The sequence below is a fragment of the Sycon ciliatum genome, chromosome 10, assembly GCF_964019385.1.
Source record: "Sycon ciliatum chromosome 10, ocSycCili1.1, whole genome shotgun sequence".
NCBI classification, from domain to species: Eukaryota; Metazoa; Porifera; class Calcarea; order Leucosolenida; family Sycettidae; genus Sycon; species Sycon ciliatum.
In genome coordinates this window covers 2,161,526-2,179,593 of record NC_088652.1, presented here as the reverse complement: position 1 = coordinate 2,179,593, position 18,068 = coordinate 2,161,526, and the positions used below count along the sequence as shown (strand labels likewise).

The following is an 18,068-nucleotide window of genomic DNA, read 5'->3' as shown; positions in this document are numbered from 1 at the left end:
TCCTTTCGGTTCATCACGGCCATTCTAGTAATGATGTACAGTGGTAACAGAATGAAAACGATAATATTAGAGAGGTTCCGCATAACGTAATTACGTTAGTAAAAAACGTAGTCGATCTACGGAAAGTCTTACGTAAACTGCATGAGCATCTGTGTTCCGCCATACGGAGTTTTGAAATCACGTAGCTGCCCTTGACAACTCCGAACGCGGCAGTGTACGACCAGATCGACCTGGGGAGAGAGTCATAAATTTGTACCCCAATCCACTTACGGACCAGCTACGTTATCAGAGCTCTATCTACGTACTCTACGTAGACAACTTTCCGTAAGTGGAGTGCAAACTCGCGAATTCACGGGTTTTCCCCGCCCACTAACGTAAAGTTGCTCAACTTTACGTAGTGCGGAACCTCTCTACTGACCACACTTGACGTTTGAGGAGTTGGGACATTTTCTTTTCTAAATATCATCAGCTGGATTTCAAAACGTGCAAATCCATTTTGGTCAATTTCCAGTTAACGCCAACGAGTTTTGCAGTGCTGCACTACAGATGTTTGGGAGATGTAAACATTCTAACCTAATAATATGACTGCCTTTGGTCGTGCATGAGCAGCCAAGTTTGGTATGTATACACTAAAAATAATAATAACTTTCCATTTTGCAAAGCAGCATGAACGATATCGTTGAAACAATCTAGTCCGTTTGGGGTGAGATTTCCAAATTTGTCATCTTCAGGAACCCGCAAATTTTCAGTGTCGGCTTCTCTAACTACGGAGCCTACATTTTATATACAGGAGGCGTATGTACACTTTACAATACTGATGACACTACAGTTGATGGAGAACGCCTTGGAAAACTGATTTAAAAAACAGGCTAGAGCTTACTTCGTCTCATCATTGCAACTAGACTCTACACCTGTGAAGAAAACAGAGATACACACATACACACATGTATACATAACATGTACACACACAAATACACGCACACACACACACATATGCACACACACACGCACACACGCATACAACCGTTCACAAAATTTCGCACACAAACACACATACACACACACACACACACACACACACACACATACAACCGTTCACAAAATACACGCACATACACACACACACACACACCATTGAACCATTGGACGCCCATCGCCGGAGGCGATGATAGCGATGCTACAGCAGAAGCCATAGCAGCTTGTGCTGGGATTGCACCATTCAACAGCTTGCAAGGCTGAAGAATTGACCGCCACTGTTCAGCCTGGTCTACACCTCACAGCTATGAAGTGGCTTTTTCTGCCCAGTGAATCCCTACTTTTTGGTATTTTTCACACACACACACACACACACACACACACACACACACACACACACACACACACACACACACACACACAAACAACCGTTCACATAAATACACACAGATGACAGTGATCTCCTGTAATAATTGCAAAAGAGTAAGCCAGTTACTAGTTCTTTTTATCAATTATATAATTGCATTATTTTACAATTGTACATGCCATACAGCCAGTAAGACTAACTAGGTGCATCAGTACCATTCTAAAACTGTTGGAACTCAGTGGAAAAGATGCCAGTTTGGAGGTTCTGTAGTGAATACACAAACTAGCTTGCCACCATATCCAGCCAAACAAAAACCTCCTTCGGTAATAGATGTTCCACTGTAGCAGATAACTCACAACCCTTCCACCAAATAATCCTAAGATGTTCAACTTGAAAACGCTTAGTCAGCAGACAACGTTCGGTTTGACCTGCAGACGTGTGCTTGATGACACCAGGCCCCGAAATGCTTATCAGTCCACCATGTATTTTTCATTCGATTGCCGACGTTCTCACATGCACCTCCTATCAGGGCTCCTGTAAGGCCAACAGCGTGCCTGAGTCACGGTGAATATTTCTTACCTAACGACTGCAAGATATGATGCGGCTTTCAATCAGACATGGACGTAAATAATCCCAAGCAAGTCAAGGACTCTGTTTCTAAGGATGTAACACTGTCGAATAGACGATTGCTGCAGGGTTTGGTATTCAATTTCATATCAAAATACAAGTTCTATCAAGGAGGTAAACAGCAGCATTCAGCCCTGTATAGATTTATCATACACTAACACACCATGACTATGCTTTCCAGCCGAACTCGGTACGTCGCCAGAGCACACCATCGGGAAAGCGACACAGCTGTTGGTGCTGAATTCCTTCATATAGCTGTTTCGAGTATGGAACTCTCGTCAGTGAAGGTAGATATTGTAGCCTATAGCTAAGATAATGGTACAGGTTGCATGTTCAGCATAAACTTACCGCTGGGTGATAGTACAAGCACACAATCAAAATCCCTTGATTTGGTCGAAAGTTTTTGATTTTTGAGACTTTCCCGTCGTCGCTTGGCAGTCACAAGGGAACGGATGCGGAGGACCAGCGCTATCATCAAGAACATGCTGAATAGGGCAATACCACGGAGTGCTAGTTGGGTAGTGGTGAATCCCGCCGTCAGCTTGTCAGGCGTCTCTGTTGTTTGGTTTCCTGCAAGCAACACTACATGTGGTGGATACAAATCATACGATCTAGAATGACATAATGCAATCTGGAATGACATAATGCAATCTGGAATGCCATAATGTAATCTAGAATGACATAATGCAATCTGGAATGACATAATGCAATCTGGAATGACATAATGCAATCTGGAATGACATAATGCAATCTGGAATGACAAAATGCAATCTGGAATGACATAATACAATCTGGAATGACATAATGCAATGTGGAATTCCATGATACAATCTGTAATGACATAATGCAATCTGGAATGACATCATAAATTCTGTCATTAACTCATCGAGTAACATCTTCGTGGGTACTCACCCATACAAACAGAACCGTTTCAGGAAGTGGAGTACCGCCGTCCCCCGTAGACTGGTGAAGGCGCTGCATCCAATTTCGTAACGCAGTTCAGAAAGGGGTGCAGGTTCGGGTGTGTAAGTGTGAGTGTAGGAGGGGGTTGGTGATTATAGCGTCTCAGCTTTCTCGGGCCAAGACTATTCGACTCAGTACCCCGAAGACTACATCTGGTGAAATTTTGATTTTTGCCTTAACTTCCCCTTTAAAGGAAAACGTAGAATATTTTATCCATTCCTATGCTCTCAAAACACCCATGGTTCACGGGTATTGCGTGTAAGCTTAGAACAAACCACATACGACGCTCGCAATTGCTGAAAGTTTTCGTTTGCCACACCTATAGTCTGTTTCAAAAAGATTTACAATCAGGTTTGGGTCTAGAAAAGTATGAAGATAAGGGAAATTTGGACAACAACGTACATAGAATGGCTTGTTGGGACACGGCAAATTGTTCTGTGAAGGTTTCGGAACAATTGGACCAGCCGTAAAGGAGTTAGAATTTCGGTCAGGTTTCCGGCCTTTTCCCATGGTTTACAATTTGCCCAGGAAGCCAGTATCGATTTTTTTAATCAAAACCCACGATATCACATTCACTAAAGGGGTTTACAAGGAGGAAAACTTCCTTCTGCCAGCGGAGAGAGCTCAACACAATAATGTGGAGCACTATTGCACACAAAAGGCGCAACAGAGGTTTACAGACTCAGAGTTTCTTGCTCAATGCAATCATCATGCTACTTATTACATGTTCAGTGAGACTTGGCCGATACGAGAGAGCTTGGAAGCTCAGGGCCCTACGCTATGCTTTTTTGCCTTGATGACCTAGACAAAAAAAGGATAGGGATGTTATAAATTCTGATAAATTTATCCTTTTTTTAAGACATAACCGGGGATTCGAACCCGCACTATCGCCCCACATGCATTCACCCATACACTTCGCATTCATATCCATTCTTCCAAGTTGCTTCACATTATGATCTTGCGTTTGAAATCCCTATTTGAATATTGCGGCCAGCTGTATGTGGCCAGCTGTGTTTGATGGTACAGTACGGTACGGGACAGATACGGGATAGTGCCAGGCGGGACACAAACACACAAACAAACAAACAAACATACAAATACCAAACTAAAGCTGTGTGGACCCTGGCTAGCGTAAGACGTTACTGAAGTAACGTCTTCTGCATAGCTACGAGAATAAAGCATATTTTGGTGATAGCTGGTTGGTATCTGATTCAGCAGAGAAAATATTCACTAAAGGAGTTTATGTACCAACCGCACTCATTGTAACGAGGGAGAATTTGTTCATGTAGATGGCTCGAACTACAGCGCAAACTCCAGTCGTGGCCAAGAGTACCCGACCCTCGAGTCGAAAGCAGCACCAAGGCTCATATGCCCCCTTAGGTCCTCCCATGGGTATTTTGATTGTGTATTATGTAATTGAAAAGAAACATGACCCCACTTTTGATAGCGGATCAGATTTGTTTGCCACGATTGCATATGGAGCATTTTGACATGTTCAATCTCATTACCCATTAGGATACCTCAACGCAAACACTCAAGAGTTGGTATTTTTCCTGCATACGTCCTCTACTTTTCGGGCATGGCCCATACCGGAAAGTTTGTTTTCTCCCTTTCCAGCCTAAGAATGGGCCATGCCCGAACATTTGTTGAAAGGTTGATAGCGTATGCAGCAAAGAGACCATATTTTGATTGTTTGTGTTCAGGTATCCTAATTTGTAATGTGTAAACGGCTGTACCCCGGTCTGTGAGTGATTAGAAAAATGCACAATCTCATCACAAACTACTTCACCTTGGATTGTTAGCGGATTCTCCGTTGGGTTCGAGGGATTGGGTGGACTGGATGAGATCTCCGCTGTGTTTGAGGGGCTCGATGGACTAGGCCAGATCCCACCAACACTTCCACTGACGTAAAGCCACCAGCCCCAGCCAAAATGGAATTGTTCGTTTACTGCGCTGATGTAAACATCGTACGCATCTCCCGGACAGAGGCGACTCAAAATCACAGGCAGACTGCTGCTCTCATTCACATCTTAACAGGGCAGAAAACAAAGCACATGACAAAGAGCATGGAGTGAGCATGATATCATACAAAATCACCTCGTAAGGTTGGCTCAATGCTGTTGGCTCCAAGCTCTCAAACATATCTTGCCCAGCTCGTAGAATTGTTTCAAGCCGAACGAAGCGCAGCGGAAGACAGGAAGAAGGTTTAAGGTTCGCATAGACCTGTTGACTCAACAAGTACAATCTTTGACGCTGATGATCACCAATGCTTTGCATTCGGTTGAGTCAACATCAACTAGCTCGGCCGCCATTGCCAGTGCAGGCGCGGAGAAGAAACGTAAGCGCACAGCAGCACAGCAGAGTGGAAGCAACAACAGAAAAGACCGTACGACCTCTAGTACGTTGGCGTCGGTTGAAACCCCGCTTGGTTCAATCGGCGACTTTCAAAAGGATTCAAAATTAATAGTGATTCCCACGACACCCAGCATGGTCAGGTCACGGCTGGCGATGCAAGTGATGCGCTTACCCGTCTTCAAAAGTATAAGGATTTGCCCGAGTATAGTGATTGTAATTTTGCACAGTGGAAGGTCGTCACATCAAAAAAAAAACAGAGAGAATGAGTGTCCTGTTCATAGGAGATTTAAAGAAGGATATGTCAGCGGAGCAGCTGGAAAACTTCGTTGTGAACAGAGCGGATAGTGCTGGTGTTGCTGTTCATGTCTACAGTTCCAAGTGTTTTCAAAGGCAGACTCGTCATCTGCACGGATTGATATACACTCTAGCACCAGAGGGTTTGTTCAGCACCGACAATTCTGGCCCAAGCCAGTGTACGCCAGGCAGTGGAAGTTTGAGGACACCAAGAAGCCCCAACATGAATCCAATGATCCCTCCAATTCTGTCGCCAGCGAGTCTGTTGGGCATGGACAGGCTATGGACTGAATCATCACCTATGGATGTGTCAGCAGCAATTGTGTTTCTGAACGTGTGTAGTTTGCGCACTAAAGTAGCTGAAGTCAAGGAGTTCATGTCCTCAGGAGGCATACATCTGTTTGGAATTGCAGAGACCTGGGTCAAGCCTTCAAAAACTGATGGCGAGATTTCAATTCCTAACTAAACATTGTTTCGTAAAGACCGCCGATTGCATGGTGGAGGTGTGTGTCTACAGTCATATGTTGCTAGCAATACGTCGCAGGTTGGACTTGGAATGTGAAACCTTAGAACTACTATGGCTTGAGCTTGGCACTAGCGAGCAGAGCATATATACTCGGTGGATGTGCATACCGACCACCCAACGTGCAAGCTACCTACTGGGATGATTTCGAGGAGAACATTGAGTGTGCTTGCCAAGGCCATCAATCATCTACTGTGCTTATTGGTGATCTGAATGTTGACCTTGTCAACACGCAAACTGGTTCTGTACACCCCGTACATCGCATCCTTGTCCGTTTTGGCTTACAGAATTACATGAACGCTCCAACTAGAGTCAAGAGTCACTCACAATCTACCATAGACCTATTCCTGTCCACCACCCCCATTCAAGGTCCTTGTGAAATTGTATACAGTCGTCCCTCTCTAATCCGGCACTTTATAATCCAGCACCCTCGATAAACCAGCACAATTTTCAGTAGCCAAATGTCCTCTTCATGCACATTGCAGCAGTAGATCAGATTTGTTAATCCAGCACCCTCCCTAATCCAGCAGATTTCCGTGGCACAAATGGTGCCGGATTATAGAGGGACCACTGTACCTGGATATCAGCGACCACTGTGCTGTCCTAGCTCATCTTCCTTGAAAATCTAGCTCAAGACGCCAAGGTGAAACTATGACAAAGAGCCGATTACCTTCATCGTGTCGATTGGAATACTTTTCAAGTTGACCTAGCCTCTACACTGAATTCATCATTTAACAAGGATTCAATCGATAGTATGGCATGCTCTGTCACAGATACCATTGTTACTACTCTAAATAAGCATGCTCCGATCACTTTGCACCGCCGTAAGGAACGTCGTCCTTGCCCTTGGCTCACAGATGAACTTGTTGCATGTGTTCGAGAGAGAAACCGGCTTCACCGTCGCCTTGTGCGAAATCGTAGAGATAATATACTACGTGCTGCTCACCGAGAAGCAAGAGCCAAAGCCAGGCGCCTTGACGGGTGGCTGAAAAATCTCTATTTCATAAAGCAATGTGCGACAGCAGATCAGAAGAAGCTTTGGGCAGTCATAAACACTGTAACAGGCCGAACAAAGAGTTGGCACGCACCACAAGTAACTGTCACAGAGCTAAATGATGCATTTGGAGCCGTTGTCCATGATCACCCATCGACCAGCGACATTGGTTGGTTGGTTGGTTAGTTTATTCTAATTCGCACAATAAACGGGAACTCGGCCCAATGATATAAGGGCGAATGGATAAGCCGCATTGAGAAAAGAGAGTTTCTATATTTTCTCTTCATTCACTTGGTCGCACGTCTTCGTGTTTGAGTGATTTCACCATCCGATCTCAGCAAAACGAAGGCCAAATCGAAAAGTCGAGACAGTAACGCTCCCAATACACACCGTCTGAGCACGAATCCACAATGGCCTTATGTCTACAACCAATAAATACAGCCAGTTTAAGCTCAGAAAACAGCCAACGATTTGCAAGAAACCGTCCATTTTGCCATCCGCTGATTGGTCAAATCCAAATGACCAATATTGATGGCTTGTACGGTCGTGGTGAGCCCTGACATTGAACATGGCTAGGCCGTTAATTGATAAGAAACATATCAATGACATAGTTTTTTGTACCTGTCAGGGGTGGATGCAAATTTGCGAGCTCCTGACCTTTACTCCTTTTTTTCGGTTTCCCGGGGCACTAGGCCCTTGGAACACCAGTAAATAGTGATAATGGCCGGGAAACTCGACCCCGATACGGACACCGCCGTGCTGGGACTGGAGTTCCCCAGAAAGGCGAACAGGCCAATGCTGATTGCCCTACTGAGAGGATCCAAGGACTCGGCTCCCGTAAGTCATGCTAACCCTGAAGAAGCTAGCCTTTGCGCCGCACTCTCCAAACTTACCGGGGTAGTAAGGGAACTGAAATCAGAGCTAAAGACTATGAAAGATGTGAATGTAAAGCTGAGAGATTCCGACAGGGAAATTCAGGCGTTGAAGGACGACGTGCAAACGCTCCGACGTGAACTGCTTGCTGAACAAGATCACCGTTTGACCCACGTCCACGCTGACCCTGGGGATACAACTCATCTCAGAACTACTACAAGTAGTGCCCTCCCCATGCACTTAAGCACGAGTACCGACGCTACCCCAGACCTGTCACATGCACCGGTACAAACACAAGGCCCAGCTGCACAGCACATTGTAGAAATTTCGTACGCAGACTCCGCAAGGCAGCCACCAAGGGCACATGCACCTGGCAACGACAAACGTACGCAAAAGCCAAATCACCGTAGGGAGGAGACATAGCGGAACACAGCACCGAACACACACAAGAGTGCACCTGGACTCGTAGGACGACCCCGTGTGACGGTGTACTACATTGGAAATGTTGACCCGGACTGCGATGCGGATTCAATAGCTGAACACTGCAAAGCACAAGGTGTATCTGTAGTACAAAGCGTCTTGTACACCTCCGTGCACTTTAGAGCAGCCTCTGCTCGTATTACAGTCTTGGTCACGGACGTCAAGAAGGTCGCGGAAGAATCGTTCTGGCCTGACGAAGTTGGCCGTACTGTAAGAGAGTGGCGATTTGGTACAGAGGCCTGGGCTCCCAAACCCGTTCAAGTATAATGGCTCAAACCCCCAACCCACTCCCCTTGAACCCGCATGCTCCAGCCTTTACACCATCGTCTCCTCAACCTTTGGCCCCCGTAAGCCGTTCATATACCCACATAAAGGTTGGCCACATAAATATTTGCAGCCTTAGACACAAAACACACATTATTACTAAGTTAATAGACCAACATGCCCTGGATCTTCTGGCAGTCACTGAAAAGTGGCTTGACTCCAGCATTTCGGACAACGAGGTCTCTGTGCCGGGAGCAATTCTTTTCCGTCGTGATCGGCCATATGCTGAGGGCTTCTCGTGCTTGTCCTCCTGCAGCCCCTGCAGGAAAGGAGGGGGAATTTGCATGGACGTGAATGACCAAGTTAATGTAACTCCTGTCTTGACCCACTCGCATGCCAGTCTAGAATTGATGTGGCTCAGAACCGGCACAGTCAATGATGGTGCTTTGTTCAGTTGCATATATCGGCCCCATCCGAGCCAGTGGAGTACTGGACTCGGCTTGCCACAGCCACAGAACAACTGGACAGCGAAAATGTTGTATTAGTAGGCGACGTTAATGTAGACTTCCTGCATCAGGCATCCAGCGTTTTCCAACATCTCAAGAACACACTGTTACTCCCGTGCGGGATGGCCAATAAAGTCCACGACGCAACCAGAGTCACCGCCACGACACGCACGTCGATTGACTGCATACTGACGAACATCGACCTTGTCACGTCAGCATCCGTTAGAGACTGTGAGTTCTCAGACCATCGCCTGGTCATCAGTACTGTCCCATTGCCCACAGCGGGCACACGGACCTCAGGCCATGCAACAACTCGGAACGTTGCTAGTCGTAACTTCAGAAATTTCGATGAAAATATATTCTGTGCTGCCCTCCAATTCAATTCCATTAACACCTTCACTACCTATGATGTTGACGCAATGGGTGCTGAATGGATGGGGAAGGTCAATGCAGCCCTAGATACAGTAGCTTCAGTGGTAAATACGACCCGAAAAACGCCTAAGAGGAAGCCAAACTACCCATTTTTAACTCCCGAGTTTCAGACAGCAGCTCGGGAACGCAAGGCAGTCTACAAACAGTGGAAGGCTGATGGTTTTCAAGACATTTCCCTTGGAACGATATTCAAAAAATTACGCACGAAATGCAACAATCTATTCCGACGCCTTAAGAATGTATACTTCACGGCCAAATGCCACACGTATGAACGAGAACCGCGGAAGTTCTGGAAGTCTCTGAACATAATTACGGCGTTCCGCTCCGGTCCAACTTGTCAACCTTGATCCCGACAAACTCAATGCATAATTATTTCCATAGTATCGTGACAGACCCTGATGTCTCCTATGACGTGCCACTTGGTCCACGGGCGAACATTGATATGATTGCTTTCAACCCAACCACCATCGTAGAAGTCAAGGCCTTAATAGACAAACTCAACATCCACAAATCCCCAGTTCTTGATAGCATTTTTCCGTTCATTCTCAACTTATCGAAAGAAGTCATCGCCCCCTCGCTGACCGAAATATTTAATGCCTCCCTGTCATCCTGAATAGTTCCGAACCACTTCAAAACTGCAAATATAACCCCGATCCTGAAGTCTTCCTCTGCTCCCCGGAATAGCTCAGCCAACCATCGGCCCATATCGCTCACTTCTATCCTAGCAAAACTGCTTGAGCAGATTGTGGCTTCCCGTCTTGGTGATTTTTGCGATGGTGAATGCCCATTTGATGAAGATCAGTTTGGCTTCAGGAAACATCGTTCCACCGTGCATCTGCTTACGAAAGTCACGAATGACTGGCTCCATGCCCGTGATGGAGGCCTTTCCACAGTTCTAGCCTGAATAGATCTACGGAAAGCGTTTGACACAGTCCGCCACCAAATACTCCTCGAGTCCCTCTCCAGCGCAGGAATTGGTGGAATACCACTGCACTGGTTTGCGTCGTATCTGTCGGAAAGAACACAGCGGGTTGTAACCCAACGTGGATGCTCCGGTACCTTGGTCGTCTCAAGTGGAGTTCCTCAGGGCACTGTTCTGGGGCCTGTGCTGTTCAATTTGTATGTCCGTGAACTCCCCAAGACCGCAGAAGCGCATGGTTGTCATCTCCCCATGTTCGCCGATGGCATGACTCTGTACACATCCCACAAATCTCTTCACCGTGCTGCACAAACACTTAACTTGGCACTCTCGTAACTCTCTGCTGCTCTATCGGACCTTGTTCTAACGGTTAATGTAGACAAGTCTGTTGTCTTGTTCCTCTCCCCATCCCCAGTCCAAATCTCGCCTCCACTAATCTCCATAAATCATGTCCCTCTGACTGTTGTTGACTCAACCAGAATCCTAGGCGTTACCATAGACTGCCGCTTGACCTGGACACCCCATATTGATGGCATTGTGCGTAAGGTGCCAAAGACGATAGGCGCTCTCTGGCGCTCTTTCAGATGTTTGTCAATACCTGCTCGCCGTTCCTTCATTCTTGCTGTCATTCTCCCGGATCTTTTGTATTGCTCCCCTTCTTTCCTCACGAAGTTGTTTGCTCAGGATATGAACAGATTACAATCACTGTTTCGGCGTGCTGTTCGCGCAGCATGTGGGGCTGATCACTTTGATGACCCTGGTACATTATTATGCAGGTTATCGCTGTTTCCTTTTCATCAATATGTGCTAATGTCCTTTGCTAGATTTCTACATCGCAATTTTGTCTCTCACCCTCTATCTTCGCTCTCCTCCCTCTTCCCCAAGCCTCGTGCTGCCCGTTGTACGAGGAGCCAAACCATCCCATCCATTGCAGTGAACAGATTTCGTACTTCTGATGTTGTCAATTCTTTTTCTAACCGTGCTGCATTGTTCTTTAATGCACTACCCTCTGAACTCTGCAGTTCTTCACATACTCAGCATTTCATGCAGAAATTCAACAACTTTTGAAGGACCCAATGCAGGTCGACCGCTTTCTTAACTTCCTTTTTGGCCGCGTTACCAATGTGTAGTGAACGTTGTGTATCCTTGAGTGACCGTTGTATATCCTTATTGACTTCTTTTTCCTTGGTGCAAGTCACACTCCATGTATGTTCTTCATTATCTTTACCTTTACTGGGTCTTCACATTGTCTATAGCCTCATCTTTTTCCTTTTCTTTTTCCTTTTTGCCTCATCGGCACTCTTTGAATTTGTGTGTCAACACTGTTGAGTTGTTCAATGTTTAATAAATACTACTACTACTACTACTAATAGTAGGTGTTTCATTTTGACCCGACGAGACCATACGACGCTTGCAGATCACAGCACGAACAGTTCACCAGCCACACTCCACGAAAGCAAGTAGTACTAGTAGTACTCCTGACAAGTCTTGTTTCGTTCCATAGAGATAATAACGGGGAACTCATCAGAGGAGAAGCAGTTGTTAAATGAAGGGGTTTAGCTGAATAATGCTATTTTATAGACAAGATATTGGCGCACTGAGGTGTAAACACTCAAATAACTCACATATGTGACATATCAACACAAAAGGAATAGTGCAGAATGGAGGTGTTCTGAACCCTACCAGACACAACTATCACAAGTGCTAAATCATTCACAATGAGAAGGAGAGGTACACAGGAATAGGTTGCGCTAGTTTACACGTCACAAATGGTACTGAGGTAGTGACAAAGATAGGTGAAAAGTAGACGCCAAGTGAAAGCCAACAAATCATCACGAACGTCTAACGTCACATCTGAAGATTGCTAGCGGCACAAGACAAAATACTTCACAAACCTCGATAATTGAAAGGAAGGCTGCTGGGTGTGACATAGAACTGTGGGCTGCTGAGGCGACGTATCCATCCTGATCTTGACTGCAAGGTTGGCGTCTAACGCTAAAATCCGAGCAGCAGATCAAAACCTTCCTCTGGTCAATGATTTTGTGATTATTTGTTGGCTTTCACTTGGCGTCTACTTTTCACCTATCTTTGTCACTACCTCAGTACATTTGTGACATGTAAACTAGCGCAACCCATTCCTGTGTACCTCTCCTTCTCATTGTGAATAATTTAGCACTTGTGATAGTTGTGTCTGGTAGGGTTCAGAACACCTCCATTCTGCACTATTCCTTTTGTGTTGATATGTCACATATGTGAGTTAGTTGAGTGTTTACACCTCAGTGCGCCAATATCTTGTCTATAAAATAGCATTATTCAGCTAAACCCCTTCATTCAACAACTGCTTCTCCTCTGATGAGTTCCCCGTTATTATCTCTATGGAACGAAACAAGACTTGTCAGGAGTACTACTAGTACTACTTGCTTTCGTGGAGTGTGGCTGGTGAACTGTTCGTGCTGTGATCTGCAAGCGTCGTATGGTGTCGTCGGGTCAAAATGAAAAACCTACTACTACTGTATTTGACGGACCTATTGAAGATGGCACAAAGAATTACTACTACTAATGTCTGCACCAGAGCCGGGCCAGTGGGGTTAGCGACCTGGTTGCGGAGGGGGGGGGGGGGGGGGGGAGGGGTGCGTACTTGGACACGTTTAGACAAAGAACGTCTGGTTACTTGTTACTCTGTTGGGACTACATCTTCTACATAATACATGTACATCCGGGAGTTCTAAAACATTGATGGCTCCCTGATGTACATGTCTGTGCAGTAGCCGCACTTGAACGTACCTTTGTCTTTGACCCGGTGGGTGCAGTTGTGCCCGGTGCATGTGTGCCTGGGTGGTTGGAAATCCTAGAGCAGACACTGCATAATTATGGGTAGTTAGGTGGTTGGAAATCCTAGAGCAGACACTGCATATGGGTAGTTAGGTACTTACATTGCCAGAAGAAGAAGTCCTGTTGAGAGCAACTGGTAACTCTATGTCTGCTGCAATTCCATCGTTTGTTACCCCTGCATTCCACACTGGTGTATTGGATAAAAAGTTCCACTACTCCCTCTTCCTGCTTTGGAGCCTGTAAACACCATACAGGACACAGGAAGTAAAATATGAAAAATAAATGTCGATATTCTAGCTGAACCTGTAGCTCTTTGGTCCTCTTTTCTTCCTATAAATGAAACCTTGGCTCAGCCATGCCAAATCTAAATGTTTACAAGCTAATTCATTTGAGGGATGTTGAAAACAGGAAAATACTTTTACAAGCTGAGCTGCGCATTACTTTTAACCTTGGTCGACATTCGAAATTTGACGTCGGTCGATTGCAAACTCATTTTTGGATTGGATTGGATTTTTATTTATAGTGGTGACTATAACAGACAATTGCCTAATAACCATAGAGTCAAAAGGTCAAAGGTCAAAGGTGTGTGTATTTGAAAGTACTGTTTTCACATATCAAACTTGGTAAAATATTGAGCAGCACATGTACTCTCCTGATGTGACATCACTGTCGTTCTCCAAAACGGCCAAAATTCAATCCTGATGGGTCCAAAATTCCCAAAAAAATCAAAGTGCGAAAATCCAACCAAAATTCAAAAATAATTGAAAACATTTTGTGGACAAGCCTATTGAGGAGTTCCTGCTGCAGCGCTATCTAAGTAGTACTAGTCCCACTCGAGGGAAAGATGCAAAAAGATATGAATAATTAATATAATAGACTACCGGTATTGGATAGGTGATCATGTTCGCATTTTGCATAGCTGAAAGTCATAAGTACTAGCGTGAAAAAGCAAGGCATTGGGGTAACAGTTTCTTAAAACGGGCAGAGTTATCATCATACTTTGTATTATTTCATGAACAATCTTCAGCATAGAAAAGTAATAAATTATCCCTCACAGTCAATAATGCGCTGGGAACAAAACATTTGCCTACAGAGGATGGATAAGTCAATATAGGGTTGATGCTATCATTATTGCAATCCATACACTTACATCTGCAGAATATTCCAGCATACGAATGTCGAGCAAAAGTAGTGCAACATAATTCCTCTAATAGACACCCTTAGCAAACAACGGTAACACTATTTTTTACAGTACTCGTACCTTGATCACCCAAATAGCGTTGAAGCTGCAGCGTAAAAACGTGAGGCTGATTCATCGTTGTGATAAACGGTACGTGTTTAGGCCAAATATTGCGTAGAGCGTACCCATTCCACCTTGTATCGCGTATATGGTGCCATAAATGGTTGTACCGCACGAATTAAAAGCTTCTCTCATGGCACCTGTGTACTAAAATAAACGTGCATCTAAAGGTCAAACCCAAATCTCGGTGTTTTCCACTACGGTACTATCGTTGCAACATAACGTTTTTTGCTAAGGGTGTCTATTATTATAGCACAGAAACCCCTAAGCACACTTACGAGGATCACATTAGACCATGGTCATGAAAGAAGAATGTCACGAAATTTTCTTACCTTGACATTGATTGCCGCTAAAGCTGAGCTCAGGCGGATAGAGTGGATCTCCTTCAGTTGGCTTGGTGGATCTGCTCAGACAGCATCATCAAAAACATCACATTGCACATCGAACAAGGCCTGATGGTCAGAAATGTCCAATTCGTGAGCACATATTTTCAAGGCATGGGGGGGGGGGGGGTGAGACGCCACAAGACTATACCATACAAAGTTAGCGGATGAATTAAAGGGGAAGTTCACCCTGAAGTGAAAACTTCTCATCCTGTAGGGAAAATTCACTGATTCCAATGGTGGTGGTCCGAAGTTGATCGGAGCAGCCGTTCCCGAGTTATACATGTACCAGCTTGAAGTTTGCACTAAATTTGGTGGCATAATGATGACATCATTAACTCGCCCAGACCAGATTTATGAGATCAGAGATATAGACGTAGTATGGGAGTAGATGGCGAAATTTCCGTATTTTTGCTCTCCATTGTCACAAAGAAGTCGGATGGTTTTTTTTAACTCCGGCATTGGACATATCGCACTCCAACAGTATCCCGGCTGGAATAAAATTCTTGTATGAAATTCATTGTTGCAGAGAAAAAGAAAGGAAATTGGTTTTTTCCCATCTACTCCCATACAAAGTCTACCTCTCTGACGTCATAAGCCCTGCCTAGTCTGGGCAAGTTTATGATGTCATCAAAATGTCACCTAGTTTAGTGCAAACTTCAAGCTGGTATAACCCGAGAACGGCTGCTCTGATCAACCGGGGACCATCACCATTGGAATCAGTGCATTTTTCGCTATGAGTTGTGAAGTTTTATTTTTGGATGAACTTCCCCTTCAAGGGTAACGGAAAAGTGAGCAGATCCGGGGTTACTCATTGGTGTGTGAGAACCACTGAACCTTACACAAGCATAATTCTCCTTTCGGGTTGCTAGCGTTTTTCTTCAGACTTTCCACACATGGTCTCATGTCACAGTAATCACTGGTTATATGCAATATTTTTTCTCTGTTTTCAGCCTGAGAATGGGCCATGTCCGAACATTTGTTGAAAGGTTGATGGCGTATGCAGCAAAGAGACCATATTTTGATTGTTTGTGTTCAGGTATCCTAATGTGTAATGAGTAAACGGCTGTACTGGGTCTGTGAGTAATTAGAAAAATGTACAATCTCATCACAAACAACTCCACCTTGGATTGTTAGCGGGTTCTTCGTTGGGTTCGAGGGACTGGGTGAGTTCTCTGTTGTGTTTGAGAGGTTGGATGGACTGGATGAGTTCTCTGTTGTGTTTGAGGGGTTGGATGGACTGGACGAGGTATCCTTTGGGCTTGAGGTGCTGGATGGACTGGACGAGGTCTCCATTGGGCTTGAGGTGCTGGATGAACTGGACGAGGTCCCATCATCTGACCTGCTGCCATTGGCGCTAATCACCGTATGCGAGCGGGGTCCCGCCTCGCCTTTGTTGTTTATTGCGCGGATGAAAACATAGTACGAATGTCCCGCACAGAAGTCAATCACCGTCAAAGGTAGACTGCTCTCGTTCACATCTTAACAGGGCACAACACAGGGCAGATGACAAAGCGAGCATGAAGTAAGCGTGACATCATAATGACCTCATCAGGATCCAAACCTCAAGCACATGTAGAACCCACGACCTCATAATGACATCATTCTGCATGGCGCACACAATGGAGCATAAAGCAGGCAAGATGACATAATATCCTCATTGGTTCAGTGCTTATGCAGTCATATAGAAGCCATAATCTCATAATGACATCATGTATGGAGGAAACAAAGGCCACACTCCTTCTTTGAATAGTCTTCTTGGAGATAATAACCGAAATAGCCACGGAAGGAGACGAAATGACAGACCCACCAGAAGTCGAACCTGGAACCTTGCTTGTCATGAGCAATGCTCTAACCAATTGATCTATGAGAGCAAACGGAACCCGGGAGGCGAGGACAAGCTGTCCACTCCAAAAGGCAGCTCACAACAAGTACCACACATAATGATGGCACTTGTGTCTGTTTCCCTCCCCCAGGGGATGATCCACGGTCAGTTTCTCGAACGTAACACCAGAGGTGAAAGAAAGTGATGATTTTTTGAAGACAAGCAAGGTCCCCGGGTTCGAGTCCTGGTGGTTCTGACATTCTCTTCTTCTCTTTTCAGGCAGTTCGCTTCCCCGATTGATCCTTTGAATTTGAAGTTCTCCCACTCCATTAAAAATAGCGATGAACAAAATTAAACTCACGCTCAACGCGCTCATGTCAAACAACAAATGTTATGGAACAGAACATTTGCTACTTTGTTGTTGTACATGGCGCGTGTTTAATTCTGTTCAATTCTTCGAACCAGTGATAAAATCTGGAAGTGCACGAAGACCAGCAACAAGCTTCAGTGACAATAGTCTAGCAAAACAATTTTCAATATACCCCGGTATATCACTCAGTATGTCGCTTTGGAGGATATGCCGAAACAAGACTGTCACGAAATACCCTTCAGGTATGGAACAAATGGGGACGCTGCGATGGTCAATAGGATAAAGAATAATAATTTCACAAATACCAGTAGTCAAAGTGAAATTGCACCATTGCATTGAACGCGGTTGGAGGAGTTGTGCCAGGTGCATGTGCACCTAGGTGGTTGGAAATCCTAGAGCAGACACTGCATATGGGTAGTTAGGTACTTACATTGCCAGAAGAAGAAGCCTGATAGAGCGCAATTGGCAACTCTAGGCCTGCTGCAAGCCCATCGGTTGATATTACTAGTACAGCATACCGCGCTGGAGTAGGAGGATTCATATTCCCGTACTTGCTCCTCTTGCTTTGGAGCCTGTAAACACCACACAGGACACAGGAAGCAAACATGTGCAAACAAATGTTTACAGGCTAATTTTAAGGGAAGGATGCAAACAGGAAAAAGTCTTCTACAAGCTCAGCTGCTTTAATATCACTTGAAAAACCTGAATTGACATTGCTCTATTGCAAACTCGTCATACTTTGTAAAATTTCACAAACAATCCTCAGCATTACGAAGTAGTGGTTGC

At 45.0% G+C, this 18,068-nt stretch overlaps 2 protein-coding genes across 2 annotated transcripts in view; both read right to left on the bottom strand.

Annotated features, from left to right (window-relative positions):
- LOC135826063 (uncharacterized) overlaps window positions 1-18,068 on the bottom strand; it is a 121,150-nt gene that overhangs the window by 39,375 nt on the left and 63,707 nt on the right. The window lies entirely within an intron of this gene.
- On the bottom strand, window positions 877-16,478 carry LOC135826150 (serine/arginine repetitive matrix protein 2-like). Its single transcript, XM_065338790.1, has 4 exons — window positions 16,212-16,478; window positions 15,037-15,107; window positions 13,506-13,641; window positions 877-911 (listed from the first exon to the last, which is right to left on the bottom strand). Exons 1-4 carry the CDS (start codon window positions 16,381-16,383, stop codon window positions 877-879), a joined length of 414 nt encoding a protein of 137 aa, XP_065194862.1. The 5' UTR covers window positions 16,384-16,478.